This window comes from Marmota flaviventris, chromosome 9 (genome assembly GCF_047511675.1).
Source record: "Marmota flaviventris isolate mMarFla1 chromosome 9, mMarFla1.hap1, whole genome shotgun sequence".
Classification (NCBI taxonomy): domain Eukaryota; kingdom Metazoa; phylum Chordata; class Mammalia; order Rodentia; family Sciuridae; genus Marmota; species Marmota flaviventris.
The window spans coordinates 48603878-48623613 of record NC_092506.1 but is presented as its reverse complement, the minus strand read 5'-3'; the positions used below and the strand labels follow the sequence as shown (position 1 = coordinate 48623613).

The window sequence follows — 19736 nt, the reverse complement described above, 5'->3', positions numbered from 1 at the left end:
ATATTTTTTATTATGGATCCCTGCATAATTCATATTTAACTTATATGTTTTCAAAAGTTCAATATTCTTAAACACAGTTAATTGCCTCCATATGATCAAGAGGTGACAGTAAATGAAAAACCTTATAAATTGTAAAGCAGGATTCAAATTATTTGGTGTAAAAAAAAAAATAGGATGAAAATACTGCATTTGTCTCCCGAAAGAAGAGGAATCACTGCCCCTGTTTGAATATGTAATTAACTGAAATTGTGGCTCTTCTACCTTTTAACAGGTTTACGAATCTATATTTTTTATGATTTTTTGCAAGGTTCACATTACCCTGATTAAGGAAAAATACAAACATTTCCTTAGGCATGTTAATAAAAAGAAAGAAAAATAGTATTCTAGCGTTTCAAATCATAGAAGCAATAGTGGCAGCATTCAAAAGTAAACATGACCTTCTCAATTTTTATTACAATCCACATCAGTTCACAAAGTTGCCTTGCTCAGTGTGACTGCCAGGCTGCCAGCATCCCTAAACAATAGAGTTCAACTTAGGTTTTTACAGGAAATATTATAGGAAGGAGAAAGTCCAAATATGAGAGCAGCTACTCCAAAGAAAGAATGAAGATGAAGTGGCTTCTTGAATAATACATTTGTAAGACTCAGAAAGGTGGGCTGGAAAGCAAGTGGTCAGAAAGCAGGTGAGGGAGATACTGTATTGTAATTAACCTTCTGACTTAGTACCCTTCTCTTCATGATTACCCTCGTTTTGTTTTTGTTTAGACAACCATACCATCCTCTGTAGCACATGCACTTTGGAGAAAGCCAAATTTATCACTAGTTCTGGTAATTAGGTACACATTCAGCCCACGTGAACTATAATCCCACTCACAAAACATGGTTTTAAGTTAATGCATGTGTATGTGACTCAGTAAAGACCTCTGAAGGACAAAGAATGGTTTGAGGGGAGTATCTGAAAAACTCCCTTGATCTCCCAGAACTCTCCATGTATTCCCATAAGCCAGACTTAAGATAAAGCTGATATCATAAGGAAGGCAAATGGAGAGATGGGAAGAAAAAGAATCTTTGGAGCATCTAGGCCACACCAACCCCAAACTCCACACATCATCTCCAAATTTCTTCTTATTAGTTAAGCAAATTTGCACATGATTTCTTTCCCTTGCAATTAGAAACACATTAATATATCAGATACCCAGACTCCTGATTTATAGCTAGAAAATTGAAAATACTTAATAGATAAGGCAAAAGTAAGGTTAAATCCATATTCTTTTTTAAATTTTTTCTAATTAGTTGTATGTGACAGTTGAATGCACTTTGATTCATTGTATACAAATGGAGTACAGCTTTTCATTTCTCTGGTTGTACACAATCATACATGTACCTAGGGTAATGATGACCTTCTCATTCTACCATCTTTCCTACCCCATGCCCCTCCCCTCCCCTTCCACCCCTTTGTCCAACTCAAAGTTCCTCCATCCTTTCCCTGCCTCACCCCCATTGTGGTCACTGTTGTGTGCACTTACTCTGTAGCAGCAACTGTTCATAAACCAACTTACAAAAGCAGAAACCCTTAATGTACAACTTTAGAAAAAAAAAATGATAATATAAAAATAGCTATATGGCATGATTATTAATAACATCCCATTACTTTTAAGTGTCCTAATTTACACAATTACCCTGTCTCTAAAGCATGTTTCTGGATTTGAACATTACCCTCATTAGAAAAAGAACACTAGCCCATGGAAATGCCTCCAGACCTCTAAAAGACGGAATGATTTAGAAAGTGGTATCAGGGAAAATATGCCTACAAAGAATCAATATCCATGTGTCTTTTTTATTCTAAATACATATTGCAATTCCAGTTTATTGACTGCAGCTGTAAGGACAGATGTTCAGGGATCACAGAGACCTTCACAAATAGGAAGAATGACATAGTTCTATGAAGACACAGCAAGAAGCAAGATTTGAAAAACTGGTAGACTGTACATTAAATCTATATTTCTTCAATCATCTGCTACCATATATAAATACCACTGTAGTCCAAATTCATTTATTTGCATTTTAATTCTACAGTCTTCTATTGAACTGGACTGGGACTTGGTCAAAAAGGAATTGGCATTTGGAGGCCAAGCTCTTATGAGGTAAGAAACCATGTGGAGTCAAGAAAGGATGAGAGAAAACTTACACCAAATAAGTGGCTCTACTTAGGACATCCATGGCCCTCAGCATCTTATGAACCTTTGTGCTCCTCAATAGAGAATTCAACTTTAGAAGTCATAGAAGCTTTAAAAATATCATTGTTAATACTTGATTTTGCTCTAGTGCTGTTTTCAATGACACATCTGTGTTCATTTGACTTTATGATACTGTGACTTACCAAACACCACGCTGATTAGATTAAATAAGGTTCAGGGGTAAGGAAACATACATCCTTATTCCCCAAAACATCTATAACTTTCAGCGTCTTTTGGCACAGATAAGGTAGGGCTGAGGGTGCAATGTCATGCCTAACCTAGGCTTCAGATCTGGAACCACTTCATATGGAAAATGCAAATGAAACCGCTGGAGCAGCGCTGTAAAAAACAAGAACATTTCCATCCGAGCCAGATGTTCTCCAAGACAATGTCTTCTCCCTAAACAGGAAAAGCAGATATAATATGTTTTTGTTTGTTTAATTAGTTGGTTTTTGGGTGTGAATCTGTGGTACTGGGATTTAAATCAGGGGTACTCTACCACTGAGCTACATCCCCAGCCTGTTTTTAAAAATGAGGCTGGCCTCAAACTTGTGATCCTCATGCTTCAGCCTCCTGAGTTGCTGGGATTAAAGCATGTGCCACCATGCCTGAATGTTAAAAATTTACATTTACCAAAATTAATGTCTAATATTTGAATGACATTCAGGAAATCTGGAAATTAAAGAAAGTTAGAGGAAGTTATGCTTATTAAATGATTCTCTTAAATCCCAAAGAATAGAAATTAGCAGTACAGCACACAGAAACCATTCCTTTACCTCCTTTTGTTAGATCATGGACTTTTGGAAGACTTTAGTCTCATCTCCAACTTCTTTTGCACATTTCAACAGAGCCTAAGATAAGCTATGAAAGATCTAATTTGAGATGAGGCATTTTGAGAAGTCCATTTTAGTTAGTTCAACTAAATAAATGTGTACTTTTCTCAATAATGAGAAAGAATTTCTAGTTTATCTTCCATGGGTCTGTGATCTGTGTCCTTTTTCACAGCAAAAGCAATATTTCCTAACTGGAGATGAAGTACAATAAACCGGAAGACAAAAAGGTTATAGTTTTACTTCAAGTTGTCAAGTTTCTAAAGCCACCTGTTACTGACTTCTAGCTCTAAAAAGTTTCATTACAAATAAAAAAAAACAAAAACAAAAACAAAAACATTCCAGGAGAATCCAGAGGTTCTTAATACTTTAACTCTAATTAATAAATCATAGCTTATTTTGAGTAGAAAAAGTATTAATACAGAATACATGTATGATGATGTGAGGAGGAAAAAAAGAAGTGTGTCACATTAGATTGGGTAGAGAGAAGTGATGGGAGGGGAGGGGAGGGAAAGGGGGGATAGGAAGGGCAGCAGAATAAAATAGACACTATTATTGCTGTATGTATATACATGACTGTATGATCAATGTGATTCTGCAACCTGTACACTCAGAAAAATGAGAAATTATACCCCATTTGATTCAAATGTATGATATGTCAAGATCATTGTACTATCATGTGAAACTAATAAAAAAAGAAAAAGTATTAATACCTATAATCAAACAATTCTTTATTAAAAGAATCAATAATATAATTTCAGAATTAGAATATTTAATTTTAGAGCAGGATGCTTCAGATTAAAATGTTACTCGTGATGAGTCATTGTTATATTTTATTCTAACATTCTCTTACTTAGGGAAAAATTTCTCTTACCTAAGGAGAAAGGAATCAAAGCTTCCTTTTTGATAAAATATCCACTGCTGTCCAGAAATCGCTCGGGATTGAACACTTCTGGCTCTTTCCAATATTTTTCATCAAAGTGTACAGAATAAAGATTTGTAATTACTGTTGTGCCTTTAGGAATGGAATAACCACGTACAACTGCATCTTCAGAGGTTGCGTGGAAAATCCCTAATGGAACTATATTACAGAATCTTAAAACTTCATGCAAAACCGCTTCAGTATAAGGCATTTTGCACTTGTCATCCCAAGAAGGTTTTCTGTCAGGGCCCATAATTAAATCAATCTCTTTCCAAACTTGTCCTGTCAGAGAAACAGTGTTCAAGTTATTATACAACTCTTAGAATTATGTCTAAAATAATATCTCTTTAATCCAACAGGGCAGGTACACTCAGATTTTTCATTTCTCATTATTTGGGAGTTTGTTTGAAATACATGCCATATGTCTTATAACAGTAGCCAATGCTCTGGGTAACTTGTCATGAACAACATATTACAAGGATTAAGGACAAAAATTAAGCTGGGTGTAGTAGAATATGTCCGTAATCTCAGCTACTCAGGAGGCCGAGGCACAAAGATTCCAAGTTCGAGGCCAGCCTGGACAAATTACTGAGACCCTGTGCTCAGTGGTAAAGCACCTCCAGGTTCAATCCCCAGAAATGGGAGAGAAAATTTAAAAATCAAATAAACTTAGAATTGGGATAATATCACTTTCAGTAAGGAATTTTCCTGAGTAAAGCATAAAACTTGAATGAGAAAAACCAGAGTCCAGTTCCCAGCTATGTCACTTCCAGACACTCAGCCCGCATCCTCATTCATAAAATAGACATAATAAGATCCATTTCAGAGTTGCTTTTTACTTTAAGTGTATTTTCTTAAGATGGACACAATACCTTTACTTTATTTATTTTTATGTGGTGCTGAGAATTGAACCCAGTGCCTCACATGTGCCAGGCAAGAGTTCTACTACTGAGCCACAACCTCAGCCCTAGAGGTGCTTTTTTTTTTTTTTAATACTAGAATTGAAAACTCCTCATTACTATGAAATATTCTCATCTTGGCAAGCTTAGCAGAAATTCTTAAAAATGATTTCTACATGGTTAAAGACTTTAAAACATATATGATCCCTACCTAAGATCATCAAAAGAATCCTCACCTTGAATGTTGGGATAAAGGGCCATAAGAAGAATTGCCCAGCGTAATACATTGGTTGTTGTTTCAGTTCCAGCAATGATGAGTTCACCCACTGAGAAAATTAGGTTTTCTTTGGAGAAAGTAGATAATGGGTCATTTTTACCTTGATCCATCTCATCTAAATAAGAATCAACAAAATGCTGAGGTGACTGAGGCTTTCTGTTGATGGAAGCTTTTTCAATAAGTCTGGAGAGAAAATCATAGACCACAGCTGCGTTTCTAAATAGCTGTTGATGTTTTCCAAAGGGTAAAATGCCAATCCATGGAAAGGCATTATATAGGAAAACTGAGGCACTGGCAGCTAGCTCCACATTTTCACTGAATAACTCAATCATGTGCTGAAAATCAGTGTCTTCGTAAGTGAATCGTTCTCCAAAAATGATCAGATTAGTTATGTTCGAAACAGCATTTGTTATTAACTGCTTAAAGTCAAAAGGTCGACCTTTGTATGTCTCAATAACATCAATGAAAAATGTAGTTTCTTCTAAGATTTTAGATTCAAAAGACTTTTTGCCATATCCAAAACAGCGAAAGCTGTTAACTGCTAATCTTCTGTGATCAACCCATCCTCGGCCATATCTGGCATTGAGTAAGCCTGAAAAGAAAATTAAAAATCTTGTATAATTCCTCCTTCTCTATAACAGGTAAAAATCCTATTGAATAAAAAGAAATTTTAAAAGTTGAAGAAAACAAATCTTAAAAACAGAGAGTTGTTTTCCTGCAAATTATCTTTCTATATAACTGGTTGGTTGGGTCCTGTTCTGTTACTCATTAGTCATAGGATATTATATCAGATAAAACTTCTCATCAGGCCCAGTGGTGAACACCTGTAATCCCAGCGACTTGGGAAGCTGAGGCAGGAGGATCACAAGTTCAAGGCTAGCCTCAGCAACTTAGTGTGGCCCTAAGCAACTTAAAGAGACCCTGTATCAAAATAAAATATTTTAAAAAGGGCTGTGGATGTAGCTCAGTGGTAAAGCACCCCTGGGTTCAATCTACAGTACAAACAAATAAAAAACTTCTTTTTTCCTTACCTGGGTACTAGAAGAAAAGAACTATAATTCTTTTGGTCAGTGTAATTTGACTTTGGTGAACAAGGTCCAGGTAACTTTTATCATTCAACTTTTACTGTAAGTCTAATATACAAAAGACAAATATTACATATTCTATGGGTAAAATTTTGTCTTGGATTAAAGAAACACCTAAAAATCATTCTTCTAGGATTAGAAATTTTCTGTTTAGGAGAATAAAATTTAGAGTACAAATTTCCTTCTTTATATTAAAATCATATGGTACCCAAAAAGGTACGAATGGCACAGTCAAGTGCAGTCTGCAGTTCTCAATGTAGTAGAAATTAATGAATTAAAAAACTTTTAAAAAGGGCAAACATAAAGCTCAGACTTTTCTAATACTGATATTGTTTGTCACAAAACTCTAAAATTTCCGCAACATATCTGTTGTTCTTATGTAAAAAGTCTGAAAAATTTCCTGTTTAAGTGAACTATCACAGGAAAAGCCCAGTATCTTCAGTGTATGTATTATGTAATATGTACTTGAACATGTCTGTGATCCAGGAGGCTAAGGCAAGAGGATCACAAGCTCAAGGTTTCCTCAGCAACTTTGTGAGAACCTGTCTCAAAATAAAAAATAATAAAAAAGTGACAAGGGATGTAACTTAGTGATAAGGCACCCTTGGGCTCAATCCCTAGCACACAAAAAAATAAAAATAAAAAAACCAAGTACTTTACTTGCAATTCCATTATTTACTGGGACACAGGTGTTCCTATGATGAAAACTGTTGTGTTCTCTTATACACATAAGGTATAGACAAAATTTACATTTAAATAACATTTATACACAATTTTTACATTTGGAGCTTATTAAAAAGTTAATTAGCCAGGTACAGTATCAAATGATTATAAACCAAGAAACTCAGGAGGTTGAGGCAAGAGGATTGTAAGTTTGAGGTCTGGACAATTTAGCAAGATTCTATCTCAAAATAAAAAATAAAAAGGGCTGGGGAAGTGGCTCAGTGGTTAAGTGCCCCTCAGTTCAATCTTCAGTAGCAAATAAATATATAAATAATAAAAAATAAATAGGGCTGGGGATGTAGCTTGGTGGTAAAGCACTCCTGGGTACAATCCCTGGTACCATCAAAAATTTTTTTCTTTTAATTATGTATGTATATGTGTATGTGTACGGATACACCCAAAACACACATACACACAATCCCTAGCACAAAAAAAATAAAAATAAAAAACCAAGTACTTTACACACACACATACACACACACACACACAAATACAAACACATATACATATATTTGGATACCAGGGATTAAATCCAGGGGTGCTCAACCACGAACTACATCCCCAACCTTATTTATTTATTTTTTATCTTGATACAGGATCTCACTAAATTGCTTAGGGCCTCACTAAATTTCTGATGCTGGCTTTGAACTTTCAATCCTCCTGTCTCAGCCTCCCAAGTTGCTGGGATTACAGGCATGTGCCACTACTCCCAGCTCTTTTAACTATACTTAAGGGGAGAGAGGAGCACTGTTCATAATAACCCTATGTTGGCCAAGCTGTGTGCCTGGGCACAGTGCTAAGCCCACCCAAGGGGCAGCTTTTTCCCATTCACAATGGGTTAATATTGGCCATGAATTTCCAATTCCAAAGTCAGTGCATATGTACCTTAAAACGACATATATCATTATCTACTTATTTTTTCTCTTACTGTTTATGAAAATATTAATTTTAACACTCATTTTATCTTCATGATAAAAACAGCTTAAACTACAAATTATAACTTTGAAAAATATGTACTTTGTTTTAAATATTACTCCGATCACATCATCTTTCATTTTCATAATTTCCTTAAAGATTTTCTATTATTATATTGTGGTTTATTCTTTGGCCTCTTTGTTATTTGTAAGAATACTTAAGAAGTTAGAGATTTGCTTTTTATTTATTTATTGCTTTCAAGTATCATACTCTAGCTTGAGAATTTGGTCTTTAAAATGTGTGCTTTCTTTGCATTAGTTGCTTTATTTTGTGATTTCGTATAAATTTAGTATAAGTTATTTTTTTCTTTTCAATGCCTCTTAGGCTATCTAAAGCAAGGTACTGTTAAATTTTCTTTTGAAAGTAAGTGGGGGATGGGGATATAGCTTGGCATATGCGAAGACCTGAGTTTCATCCCCAGTTATCTCTCTCTCACACATACACATACAAAGAATAAGAAGGTGTGGAGCTTTTTTGGTACGGTTTAGATAGGAGGTGTCCCCCAAAAGCTTATGTGTGGAATAATGCAAGAAGGTTCAGAGGTGAAATGATTAGATGATGAGAGTTGTAACCCAATCATTGAATTAACTCCTCATAGGAATTAATTGGGTGATAAATGAAGGCAATAGGGTGTGGCTGGCAGAGATAGGTCTCTAGGGGTGTGCCCTTGGGTTTAAATTTTGCTCCTGGTGATCAGAGATATCTCTCTCTTCTTCCTGATTGCCCTGTCCCAAGCTACATTCCTCTGCCATGCATTCCTGACATGATGTTCTGCCTCACCTTGGGTCCAGAGAATGGAGTTGGTCATTTATGAACTGAGACCTCTGAAACATGAATCTCAAATAAACTTTTCCTCCTCTAACTTGTTCTTGTTGGGTCTTTTGGTCATGGCAATGAAAAAGCTGACTATAACACCATTCTTATAAAAATTCTTATACAACTAAAACCACTGAATCTGATTTCAACATTCTATATTTTAGGCTTTTTTCTTACTGATTTTTGTCAACTTTCAGCTTTTTTCTCTTGTTGAATATAAAATCATACAACATTGTTCAACCTTAAACTATGCAAACCATTCCTTTATTTAAACCCCACAATGCTCCATTTACACAACATAATGAGTAGTAGTTAAGAAAGGCTCCTAGGCATGGTGGCACAAGCCTGGAATCCCAGCAGCTTTGAAGGCGGAGATGGGAGGATCCTGAGTTTAATGCTAGCCTCAGCAAAAGCAAGGCACTAAGCAACTCAGTGAGAGCCTGTGTCTAAATAAAATACAAAATGGGCTGAGGATGTGGCTCAGTGGTTGAGTGCCCCTGAGTTCAATCCCTGATACACCCCATCCCCCCAAAGAAAGGCTGATTCAAGTTTTGTAAGCTTATTTTAAAAAAGGTAGTAAAAATGTCACCAAGTATTCAAGCTTGGCATCAAAGGACACTTCTGATTCAAGTGTACTCCTAACTTGTTTCATAAAACCTGAAGATGTTATTAAGTGTGCTAATTCTTTAAAATAATATTTATAATATTTAATAGACCTAGACTACAATAAAATTAGCATTTAGTAGTCTAAAATATTACATAATACAACCTGAAAGGTGTTCAAAAACTAAGTTCTGTAAGTAAGTCTATAGATGCCTTCCTGTTACCAATACAAGGATCCCAACTGTATGCTGTAACTGTAACTAAAATTACTTAAAATAAGGAATGTGATTTAAAATAGTTTAGTAGATCACTAAATAGTTGAAAATAAACATACCTCCCATTTTTGTCATCTTCATGAATAAAGGAAGACATGGTCTGTCTGCAAAAATTTCACTCTGATGAACAAGGCATTCCTTTACTACATCATAGCCATTAAGAACCACTGCTGATATGCCTCCAAGATCTAAACGGAAAATCTGTGAGAAGAAAAACATGTAAACAGCAGAATGTATAGAGAAATATAACCATGGAAATCCATGTGTGCTAAGCCCAGCTCTCCTGGTATTTGTTACTTCCCTAAAAATCTAAGCACTCATTTCTCAACTGACAATGTTTAGACAATGTGATTCGTTACACCATTCAGTGTCTGGGAACCATAATCTCATACCAGTATAATGGAAAGAGTACTGAATTCAGGAGGCCTGGGTTCTAGTTTGAGGTTTGACATTAAATATATATTAGACCCTATGCAGAACACTTTAATTTTGTGGGCTTCAGTGTGATCACAGAAAATATTTGATTTAGATGTTCTTTTAGGATTCATGCCACCTCAAAACATTCAATATTCAGGAATCTCTTTTCACTTCCAATATAAATAAAGAAGCAGCACCATCTCCCCCTTTATTCCTTTAGCCACAGGTAAGGGAAGGGGTTGTCAATGATCTGAAAGACAACTTTGAAGTATAAACATATCGTAGTAGGCTTATTTGTATTCAGCTCTTCGAATTTTATGAATTAAAATTAATTAATTAGTTAACCAAGAAGGCCCTAAAGGAATCAGACCTTGGAAGAGAGACCTTCACTATAGAAGAAGTGGCTGTGTTTCAGATAAAAGAAAAGCAAATAAGAATAGTCATCCTATATCTTGCTGGAGTTGTCTATAGTATGTCTCACCTCAGGCTCACTCCCAATGTCACAACCCCTGCAGTCTACTATAACTACCCCAATTTAAGGGCCTACTCTAGTGAGAAATGATGCTGTCTTGTCAGTGGGATCTGAAAACACCCTGAGAGGCTCATCCTCTTAGGTGTTCCCTGAGAACTTCCTGCAGACAAAATACTTAAGACAAACCTTATCTCTGTGTGACAAGCAGAGCAGATTTAACCATGGTACACACGACTTCAGGAGAAAATGTTAGGTTTAACAGAAAACAAAAGTTCTGTAGTAGCGGTTACATCAGTAAAAGTGATGAAGATGACCAAACTGAAACAGAATCAACCCCAGCCAAGCAATACGGCCAGTAGAGTCTTTGGCAGGAGGGTAGGCCTTGGAACTGAGCAATAGGGACATTTAACCTTGGGGAAAAAGCATGTACTGCCTGCCATAAGTAGTGTTATTAATAAAGAAAAGTGAATTGGAATTATTCAAAGTGAATGGCTCCCAGCACAAAGTGAACAGCTACCAGCTAAACAAAGAGGGAACACCAGTTCCCAAAACAGTAATATAGTGCTGTTAAAGAAAAGCCTTTTCCCAGAAATATAATTTTAACAAAAATAAGTAAAACAATAAGTCCTGGTGCAGGAAAAAGGAAAAAAAAACAAACACTGATTGATGATTTCATAAGGATGAGCTGAGAGACCCTGACACTGAAAGTTACACTGGTATGAAGGCAAAACAGAGAGGAGATAATATTTCTTTTTTTATTATTATTAGTTGCTCATGACAATACAATGATCTTGACATATCATACATTTGATTCAAATGGGGTATGAATTCTCATTTTTCCACGTGTACAGATTGCAGGTTCACATTGATTATACAGCCACATTTATACATACAGCCATACTAGTGTCTGTTGTATTCTGCTGCCCTTCCTATCTCTCCTCTCCTCCCCTCCCCTCCCATCACCTCTCTCTATCCAATCTACTGGTGACACATTTCTCTCTCTCTTTTTCTTCCCCCTCACACCATCATATATGTATTTTTTATAACGATGAGTGTCTCCTTCCATCTTCTGTGCAATTCCCCTTCGCCCTCCCATTCCCTCCCACCTCTCTTCCCTGTTTAGTGGTAATCTTCTTCTCATGCTTTTCCTCCCTACTCTATTTTGAGTCAACCCCCCCTTATATCAGAGAAAACATTCAGCATTTGTTTTTTGGGGAATGGCTAACTTCACTTAGAATAATCTGCTCTAATGCCATCCATTTCCCTGCAAATGCCATGATCTTGTTATTTTAGTGCTGAGTAATATTCCATTGTGTATAAATGCCACATTTTTTATCTATTCATCTATTGAAGGGCATCTATGTTGGTTCCACAGTCTAGCTATTGTGAATTGTGCTGCTATGAACATTGATGTAGCTGTATCCCTGTAGTATGCTCTTTTTAGGTCTTTTGGGTATAGTCTGAGAAGGGGAATAGCTGGGTCAAATGGTGGTTCCATTCCCAGCTTTCCAAGGACTCTCCATACTGTTTCCAAATTGGCTGCACCAATTTGCAGTCCCATCAGCAATGTACGAGTGTACCTTTTCCCCCACATCCTTGCCAACACTTATTGTTGTTTTTATGCATAATAGCTGCCATTCTGACTGGAGTAAGATGATATCTTAGAGTAGTTTTGATTTACATTTCTCTAATTGCTAGATATGATGAACATTTTTTCATATATTTGTTGACTGATTGTTTATCCTCTTCTGAGAAGTGTCTGTTCAGGTCCTTATTGGGTTATTTGTTGTTTAGGTGAGGATATATGCAATGAAGAGTAGACATTGTTTGCCGATTGCTTTAAATAGCCACACTGGCCAGAGCAATTAAACAGACAAAAGAAATTAAAGGCATAAAGATAGGAAAAAAAGAACTTAAATTAGCACTATTTGCAGATGACATGATCCTATACCTAGAAGACCCAAAAAGTTCTACCAAGAAACTTCTAGATCTAGTAAATGAATTCATCAAAGTGGCAGGATATAAAATCAACACGCATAAATCAAAGGCGTTCCTGTATATCAGTGACAAATCCTCTGAAATGGAAACGAGGACAACCACTCCATTCACAATATCCTCAAAAATAAATAAATAAATAAATAGAATACTTGGGAATCAACCTACCAAAAAGGGGAAAGATCTATACAACGAAAACTACAGAACCCTAAAAAGAGAAATAGAAGACCTTAGAAGATGGAAAGATATACCTTGCTCATGGATAGGCAGAATTAATATCATTAAAATGACCATATTACCAAAAGTACTCTATGGGTTTAATGCAACACCAATCAAAATCCCAATGGCATTCCTCACAGAAATAGAAAAAGCAATCATAAAATTCATCTGAAAAAACAAAAGACCCAGAATAGCTAAAGCAATTCTAAGCAGGACGAGTGAAACAGGTGGTATAGCGATACCAGATTTTAAACTATACTACAGAGCAATAGTAACAAAAACAGCATGGTACTGGTACCAAAACAGGTGGGTAGACCAATGGTACAGAATAGAGGACACAGGACCAATCCACAAAATTACAACTACCTTATATTAGACAAAGGTGCTAAAAGCATGCAATGGAGAAAGGATAGCGTCTTCAACAAATGGTGCTGGGAGAACTAGAAATCCATATTCAACAAAATGAAATTGAATCCCTTTCTCTCACCATGCACAAAAGTTAACTCAAAATGGATCAAGGAGCTAGGAATCAAACCAGAGACTTTGCGTCTAATAGAAGATAAAGTTGGCCCCAATCTCCATCTCGTGGGGTCGGGCTTCAAATTCCTTAATAGGACACCTATAGCACAAGAGTTAAAATCAAGAATCAACAAATGGGATGTATTCAAACTAAAAAGTTTTTTCTCAGCAAGAGAAATAATAAGTGAGGTAAATAGGGAGCCTACATCCTGGGAACAAATTTTTACTCCTCACACTTCAGATAGAGCCCTAATATCCAGACTATACAAAGAACTCAAAAAATTAAACAATAAGAAAACAAATAACCCAATCAACAAATGGGCCAAGGACCTGAACAGACACTTCTCAGAGGAGGATATACAATTAATCAACAAGTACATGAAAAAATGCTCACCATCTCTAGCAGTCAGAGAAATGCAAATTAAAACCACCCTAAGATACCATCTCACTCCAGTAAGATTAGCAGCCATTATGAAGTCAAACAACAACAAGTGCTGGCGAGGATGTGGGGAAAAGGGTACACTTGTACATTGCTGGTGGGAGATAATATTTCATGGTAAAGCTTCAGGCTGTGACACTAGGGATTATAAAAATCAAAGAGGACCCACAGCTTGAGAAAGTTGTTATACAATCCACCTTTACTCAAAAATTTGAGGTAGTCTCCTATTTCAGGGTAGAACTGGAGGAATTTTTACTTCAACATGTATATATTCTAGTATACACTATTTTCAAGGTAAAGGTTTGAAATCAATTTGGAGAAACATACTCTTAAGCTGCTTTGATCTATGGAACAGTCCGAAATTAAGAATATGCATTCCTTGATTTAGTCGATAGTTTTTAGTTCCTATTGTGGGCTAATTAAGACGCTGACAGAGATGTAAACAGGAATACATGAAGTATTTTCCTTGTCTTCTAGAAGTCATTCTATGATCTTCAAGTCACTTCCTCTTGCTTCAGACCAGTTCTACCCAGAATTTTTCACTCTCAGTTAATGACCACTTTATGTTTCCTTCAAATATTCAGGTTCAAAACCCTGCAATTACCAGTGTGACACATTTTCTCCCAAACCCCATTTCCAACTACTCAGAGATCATGTTACTCCTACTTTCAGAATATAAACAGAATCTTTTAACTTCTTATCACCTCTGCTTTAGTTTGAGTTTCCTTAAATGTCCCCCAAGGGCCTCTGAATTAAAGGTTTTGTCCTCTTTTGTGTTACAGGGAGGTGGTAGAAACTTTAAGGGGTAGGACCTCATGGGAGACTTTGGGTCATGGGGATGTGCCCTTAAAAGGGGATACTGAAACCCGGGTCTATCCTCTTCCTCTCTAATTTTTGCTTCCTGGCTGCCATGAGGTGAGCAGATTTCCCTGCCATGTGCTCCTGCTGTGATGTACTGCCTCACCATAGGTCCAAAAGTAATAGGGTAAATTGGCCATGGACTGAAATTTCCCAAACTATAAGCCAAAGTAATTCTTTCCTCTTTTAAAGGTGATTATCTCAGGTATTATGTGACAGTGTAATCTATTCTAACACTCTAGTCCAAGCCTCCTTCATTTCTCCCTTATGCTATCAAAGCAGTCTCCTTTCTGGCCCCTTTAATTTCATTCATGTCTCTTTATGCATAATTCTCAACATGACATGTTTCAGCTTTGTGGTCTTTGTATTTGTTATTCTCTTGGTCCAGAATGTTCATCCCCTAGATATTTTTATAGCTTGCTCTTTTATTTCCTTTAAAGTCTTTGTTCAGATGCTATCTTTGCAGTGAGGCCTGCTCTGACTAGCCAATTTAAAATTTGATCCTTTAGCATTTTCCGGTTCCTAATTTACCTTAATTTATACCCTAAACTCTTTAAACATATTTTATAAATTACTTACTGTGCTATGTTGTCTGTCTTCCCCCCACTAGAATATAAGGTACATAAGAGCAGGGATCTCTGTTTTGTTCACTGCTATATATTCAGTGCCTAGGATAGTAAATAACATATGATGACAATTGGTAAATTTAAGTTTCATTAATGAATTGTGGTAGAGACATGCATTAAAGCATATCATTACAACATCATAGGCTAAGTGTTAATAACAAAAACATGCACCAAGTACTATTGATGTAAACTACAAAGTGAATGCCACACTTCCCCCACCCCACAATACTGGGATTAAACCCAGGGCCCAGGACACTCTATTACTGATCTATTACAATATTCCAAGGCCCTTTTGTTTTATTTTTTGAGATAGGGTCTTGCTAAGTTGCCCAGGCTAGACTTGAACTTGCAATCCTCCTCAGGCCACAGCCTCCAAACTGCTGGGATTACAGGTGTGTGTCACAGTGTGTGACATACTCTTCAACTTAGCTTCAGTTTGTTTTCTCATCAGGAATGCTTCTCTTGATTGTCATACTATTCAAACCATATCAAGTCTTTTTTTTTTTTTAAGAGAGAGAGAGAATTTTAATATTTATTTTTTAGTTTTCGGTGGACACCACATCTTTGTTTGTACGTGGTGCTGAGGATCGAACCCCAGGCCGCACGCATGCCAAGCGAGCGCGCTACGGCTTGAGCCACATCCCCAGCCCCATACCAAGTCTTTAGGCACCTTCCTCATAAAAAACAGTGCATTTTTTTTTCGGGTGTTCTCTCTTTTTCTCTCTGCTTTGAACGACTATGACACATGATTGGAAGATCCTATGGCCCTTATTTAATACTACCTTGAACCAGAAACATTCATATTCTTATTTTCTGTCTGCCTCTTAATTATGAACTCCTTGGAAGCAGTGATTTCATAATTTTTTATCTTTGAATCCTCCACAGAATCTGATTCAGTGCCTTGCATAAAGTTAATGTTTGCTGTAAAACTAAATTAGTTAGTTACCAATTTCACTTATTTTATTGTCCTTAAGTGCATTCGCCTGAAAAGAATCTGACAAAGACACTTGCTTACCAAAATCTAGATTACGACTAAAGTAACTGTAAAAGTTTAAACATTCACAGTGATCATCTAAAGAAATGGTATTTTTTGTGTAGTTCATTTCAATTTAAGATTTTTCTTTAAGATGAATGTGCAAGTCTTGAGACTAGCTATCTTCCTTTCAAGAATTATAAACAAGAATTAAATTCAGTCTGCACAAAAGTAGGTATTACATTAAGTGACTGTCATAAGTAATTTTAAAGCCCACATTTTTTTCTGTAAGCACACATTTCAAATTAAAAAGAGAGACAGTGGAAAAATAAGATTCTATTTCCAAATAAGTCCTACAAACTACTTTCCACAAATCTTCCTGAAGTACAAGAGATAATAGTTGCCTTCAACCTCCAAAAAGAGTATTTAAACAACTTATATTAACTGTAATACTTTGTGAGAATTAAGAAATATCCCCCAAGATAAAAGGAAATTATTGTGAGCATTCCACAACTAAAACAAAGATGAAATGCTGCTATAGTTTAAAGAGTCAATGTTTGGTGGCTATTTAAGGCAATCGGCAAACAATGTCTACTCTTCATTGCATATATCCTAATTTTTGTTCCTTTCTGTTTTTCTTCTACCCCTTTTGCCATTATTAGCACAGTTTAGGCCTATTTGATTTGTGGTAAGAGTATTATTTCTACAGAATCATAATTTCAAACAGTGGTACCAGGAATAAAACTAGTTACTTATTCCAAATTCTTACCCATTGAATTAGATCTGTCTAAACCTGTGATGACAGTCTACCAAGATGTTTATAATTCATCTCATAAACTATTATAGCAGGAGCCAACTCACCCTGTTCCAAAGGAATATTTATATTAAATACAAAGTTCCTTTCAGTTCAAATATTTGTACATAAAAAACTTAATTCTCTATTCTGTAAGAAACCATTTCTACAACTCCTTTAAAAATACTTTTAAATTTGTAGGCCTAATAAATCCGTTCTTTGTATAGTAACTAGTGTTATGGTTTAGATGTGATGCATCCCCCAAAAGCTCATGTGTGAGACAATGTAAAAAAATTTAGTGCTTGCTTCAACAGCACATATACTAAAACTGGAGCAATACAGAGATGATTAGCATGGCCCCTGCACAAGGATGACATGCAAATTAGTGAAGTGTTCCATATTTTTTGAAAGGAGGGGAAGGCAGGGGATGTGGGGATAAGAAACATAGTAGAATGAAACAGACATTATTACTTTATGTATGTATGTGACTGTATGACCAATGTGATTCTACAATATGTATATTCAGAAAAATGAGAAATTATATCCCATCTATGTATGATATATCAAAGTATATAAGTGCACTCTACTGTCATGTATAACTAATTAAAACAAATTAAAAAATATTAAAAAAAAGAAAGTTTAGAGGTGAAAAGATTTGGTTATGCGAATCTTAAACTAATCAACGGGTGGTAACTATAGGCAGGTAGGGTGTGCCTAGAGGAGGTGGGTATGCCTTTGGGTATATATTTTGTCCCTGGTCTACAGTTTGTCTCTGCTTCCTGGTGCCAATTTCTGAGTTGCTTTCCTCCACCACAGCCACCATGATGTTTTGCCTCATCTCTGTGGAGCAACGGAGCCGGCTATGGACTGAGATCTCTGAAACACTGTGCTCCAAATAAACTTTTCCTCCTCTAAAATTGTTCTTGTCAGGTCTTTTGGCCATAGCAATGAAAAATCTGACTAAACCATCAAGACCATATATGAGAACCAACAACATCTGAGCAACACTTCATTGTTTTTGGCTATCATTATTCGAATTACCCAGATCAGAAAAATTCAGGCTTCAGTGAAGTAAAGGTGAAGTTTCAACTGGGAAAAGAAGACTCAATGGCAAGTCTTATATTTTCACATCTTATGATATCTCCAGAGATACTATGTTTTGTACAAAGATCCCAAAGAGATCAAACATATTAAATTGAAATCATGAAAATAAACTCAATTCCTGAAGAACCGGAAGGTGGAAAACAGAATCTAAGATTTACATGTATTGTCTATACCTAAGTCCAGCTTCCCTTTTGCAACATAAACCACAGTGAGCTGCAGAAACCTAGAATAATTCTTCTAAAGATTACTTTAAGCACAAATCTGCAACACAATTAAGTAGATGCATACAATTAGGTAAGGACTTAAGGATTATTCTGAAATATAATTGCCAAACAGCCCCCTGTTTTTTTTCCTTCTGAGTATTTAGTTTGTAGTGGATAATTAGATCAAGTTTCTCCCTGCTACTAGACTGTATAACTCCTCAAAACAAGTCCAGGTCTTCCTTCTTCATCTTTTTATTCCCAGCACCAAGCAGGAATCACAGCCTGTGGTTACACAGAAATGAACGTAAGTAATTCAAAACAAAACAAAACAGGTGAGTTTTGACCAGGGGTCTGGAAACTTCTGCTTCCTTTTGAAGGATAATCTTCCAAATACAAACATGAGTTCTAGCATTTTCTCTTTCCAGTCACTTAGCATTCCAGTGTCATAATTCACTTGTGAATAATGGGGGAAGCCAGAAGCACCTCACTGGATAGGAAGTTTTAAATGAGAACGAATTGACAGTGACACTGGCACATAAGTACATGCTATGAGAATGTTCCTGGCCAGTCTGGCTCCCACTATGCTGCTGTAGGGCTCTTCACCAGATTTTGGTCAATAATTCATTCATACTTTTCAAAATCATGTACCAGAGCTCACTTCTAGGTTAGGGTCGTTCAACTAAGTTTTTGTTTTTTTTCATCCGCAGAGCAAACGCTTTGACCAGTCATTTGTCAATCACAAATACCGAAGAACCGTCTACTAACCACTAATTCTGTCCTAGAACTCAAGAAGCATGTTGAACAGGCCAAGGGTTGAAATCTAAAGCCCGCACACAGGGCGGAGCAGCTCCCACGGTCAGGCGCTGGGCTGAGTGCACGCGCCTGCCCCAGGGGGCGCGACGGCTCCGCCCACAGGGCCCAGGGCGCAGGCGCGGGAGCACCGGCGCGAGGGCCCAGGGAGACGGGAAAGTCGCGCCCTAATTGCCCCTGGGAGCCGTCGCTGTGTCGAAGGCGCCTCCTTTCCTGGCCCGCGGACCGAGTTCCCCTCAAAAGGCGGTCAGAACAGCAAGAAAGGTCTCCCCAGGGGAGGACGGCCCGCGCCGGCCTGAACACAGGAAAGCTGCCCTCCCTGCCCGCGGCCCGTCGGGGCTGTACCTCGCCGTACACCTGGCTCTGCTTTCTCATGTAGACGTGTGGAAGCTCAGCGGAGGCGGCCAGGGAGCAGATGTTGCCGATAAAAGGCAGTCCCCGTGGTCCCGGGGGGAACCCCGCTGGCCGCCTCTGCTTCAGCAGTTGACGGATCCCCAGCGCGAAGAGCAGCAGGAAGAGTGCACTGCCGACGGCCTCGGCGCACGCCACAGCCCCTGGGGGTTCCCACATTGGTCCTGCCAAGCGGGCGAAGCCCGCCACCGCCCTGAGAGCAAGGCGCCTCTTCCAGCCCCGCCTCACTCCCATTGGCCCGGTACCCCGAGGTCA

The 19736-nt window shown here is 37.3% G+C and overlaps 1 protein-coding gene and 1 non-coding gene across 2 annotated transcripts; one reads left to right on the top strand and one right to left on the bottom strand.

Annotated features, from left to right (window-relative positions):
- Nucleotides 1–1823: 1823 nt before the first annotated feature.
- On the bottom strand, nucleotides 1824–19658 carry Cyp2r1 (cytochrome P450 family 2 subfamily R member 1). Its single transcript, XM_027942345.2, has 5 exons — nucleotides 19416–19658; nucleotides 9702–9843; nucleotides 5125–5757; nucleotides 3942–4271; nucleotides 1824–2636 (listed from the first exon to the last, which is right to left on the bottom strand). The coding sequence occupies exons 1-5, from the start codon at nucleotides 19638–19640 to the stop codon at nucleotides 2461–2463; spliced, it is 1506 nt and encodes a 501-aa protein (XP_027798146.2). The 5' UTR covers nucleotides 19641–19658; the 3' UTR covers nucleotides 1824–2460.
- On the top strand, nucleotides 17252–17358 carry LOC114098291 (U6 spliceosomal RNA). The gene has a single exon (XR_003583725.2). It is a non-coding gene; the product is annotated as a U6 spliceosomal RNA (small nuclear RNA).
- Nucleotides 19659–19736: the final 78 nt, after the last annotated feature.

What these genes read in the sequence shown, in the direction of transcription:
- Cyp2r1 (XM_027942345.2), bottom strand. Translation starts at nt 19,640, where the DNA reads ATGTGGGAACCCCCAGGGGCTGTGGCGTGCGCCGAGGCCGTCGGCAGT. An exon ending in AGAGCCAGGTGTACGGCGAG is followed by an intron (nt 9,844 to 19,415) that starts GTACAGCCCCGA and finishes TTCTTCTCACAG; the next exon opens with ATTTTCCGTTTAGATCTTGG. An exon ending in GAAGATGACAAAAATGGGAG is followed by an intron (nt 5,758 to 9,701) that starts GTATGTTTATTT and finishes TTTTCTTTTCAG; the next exon opens with GCTTACTCAATGCCAGATAT.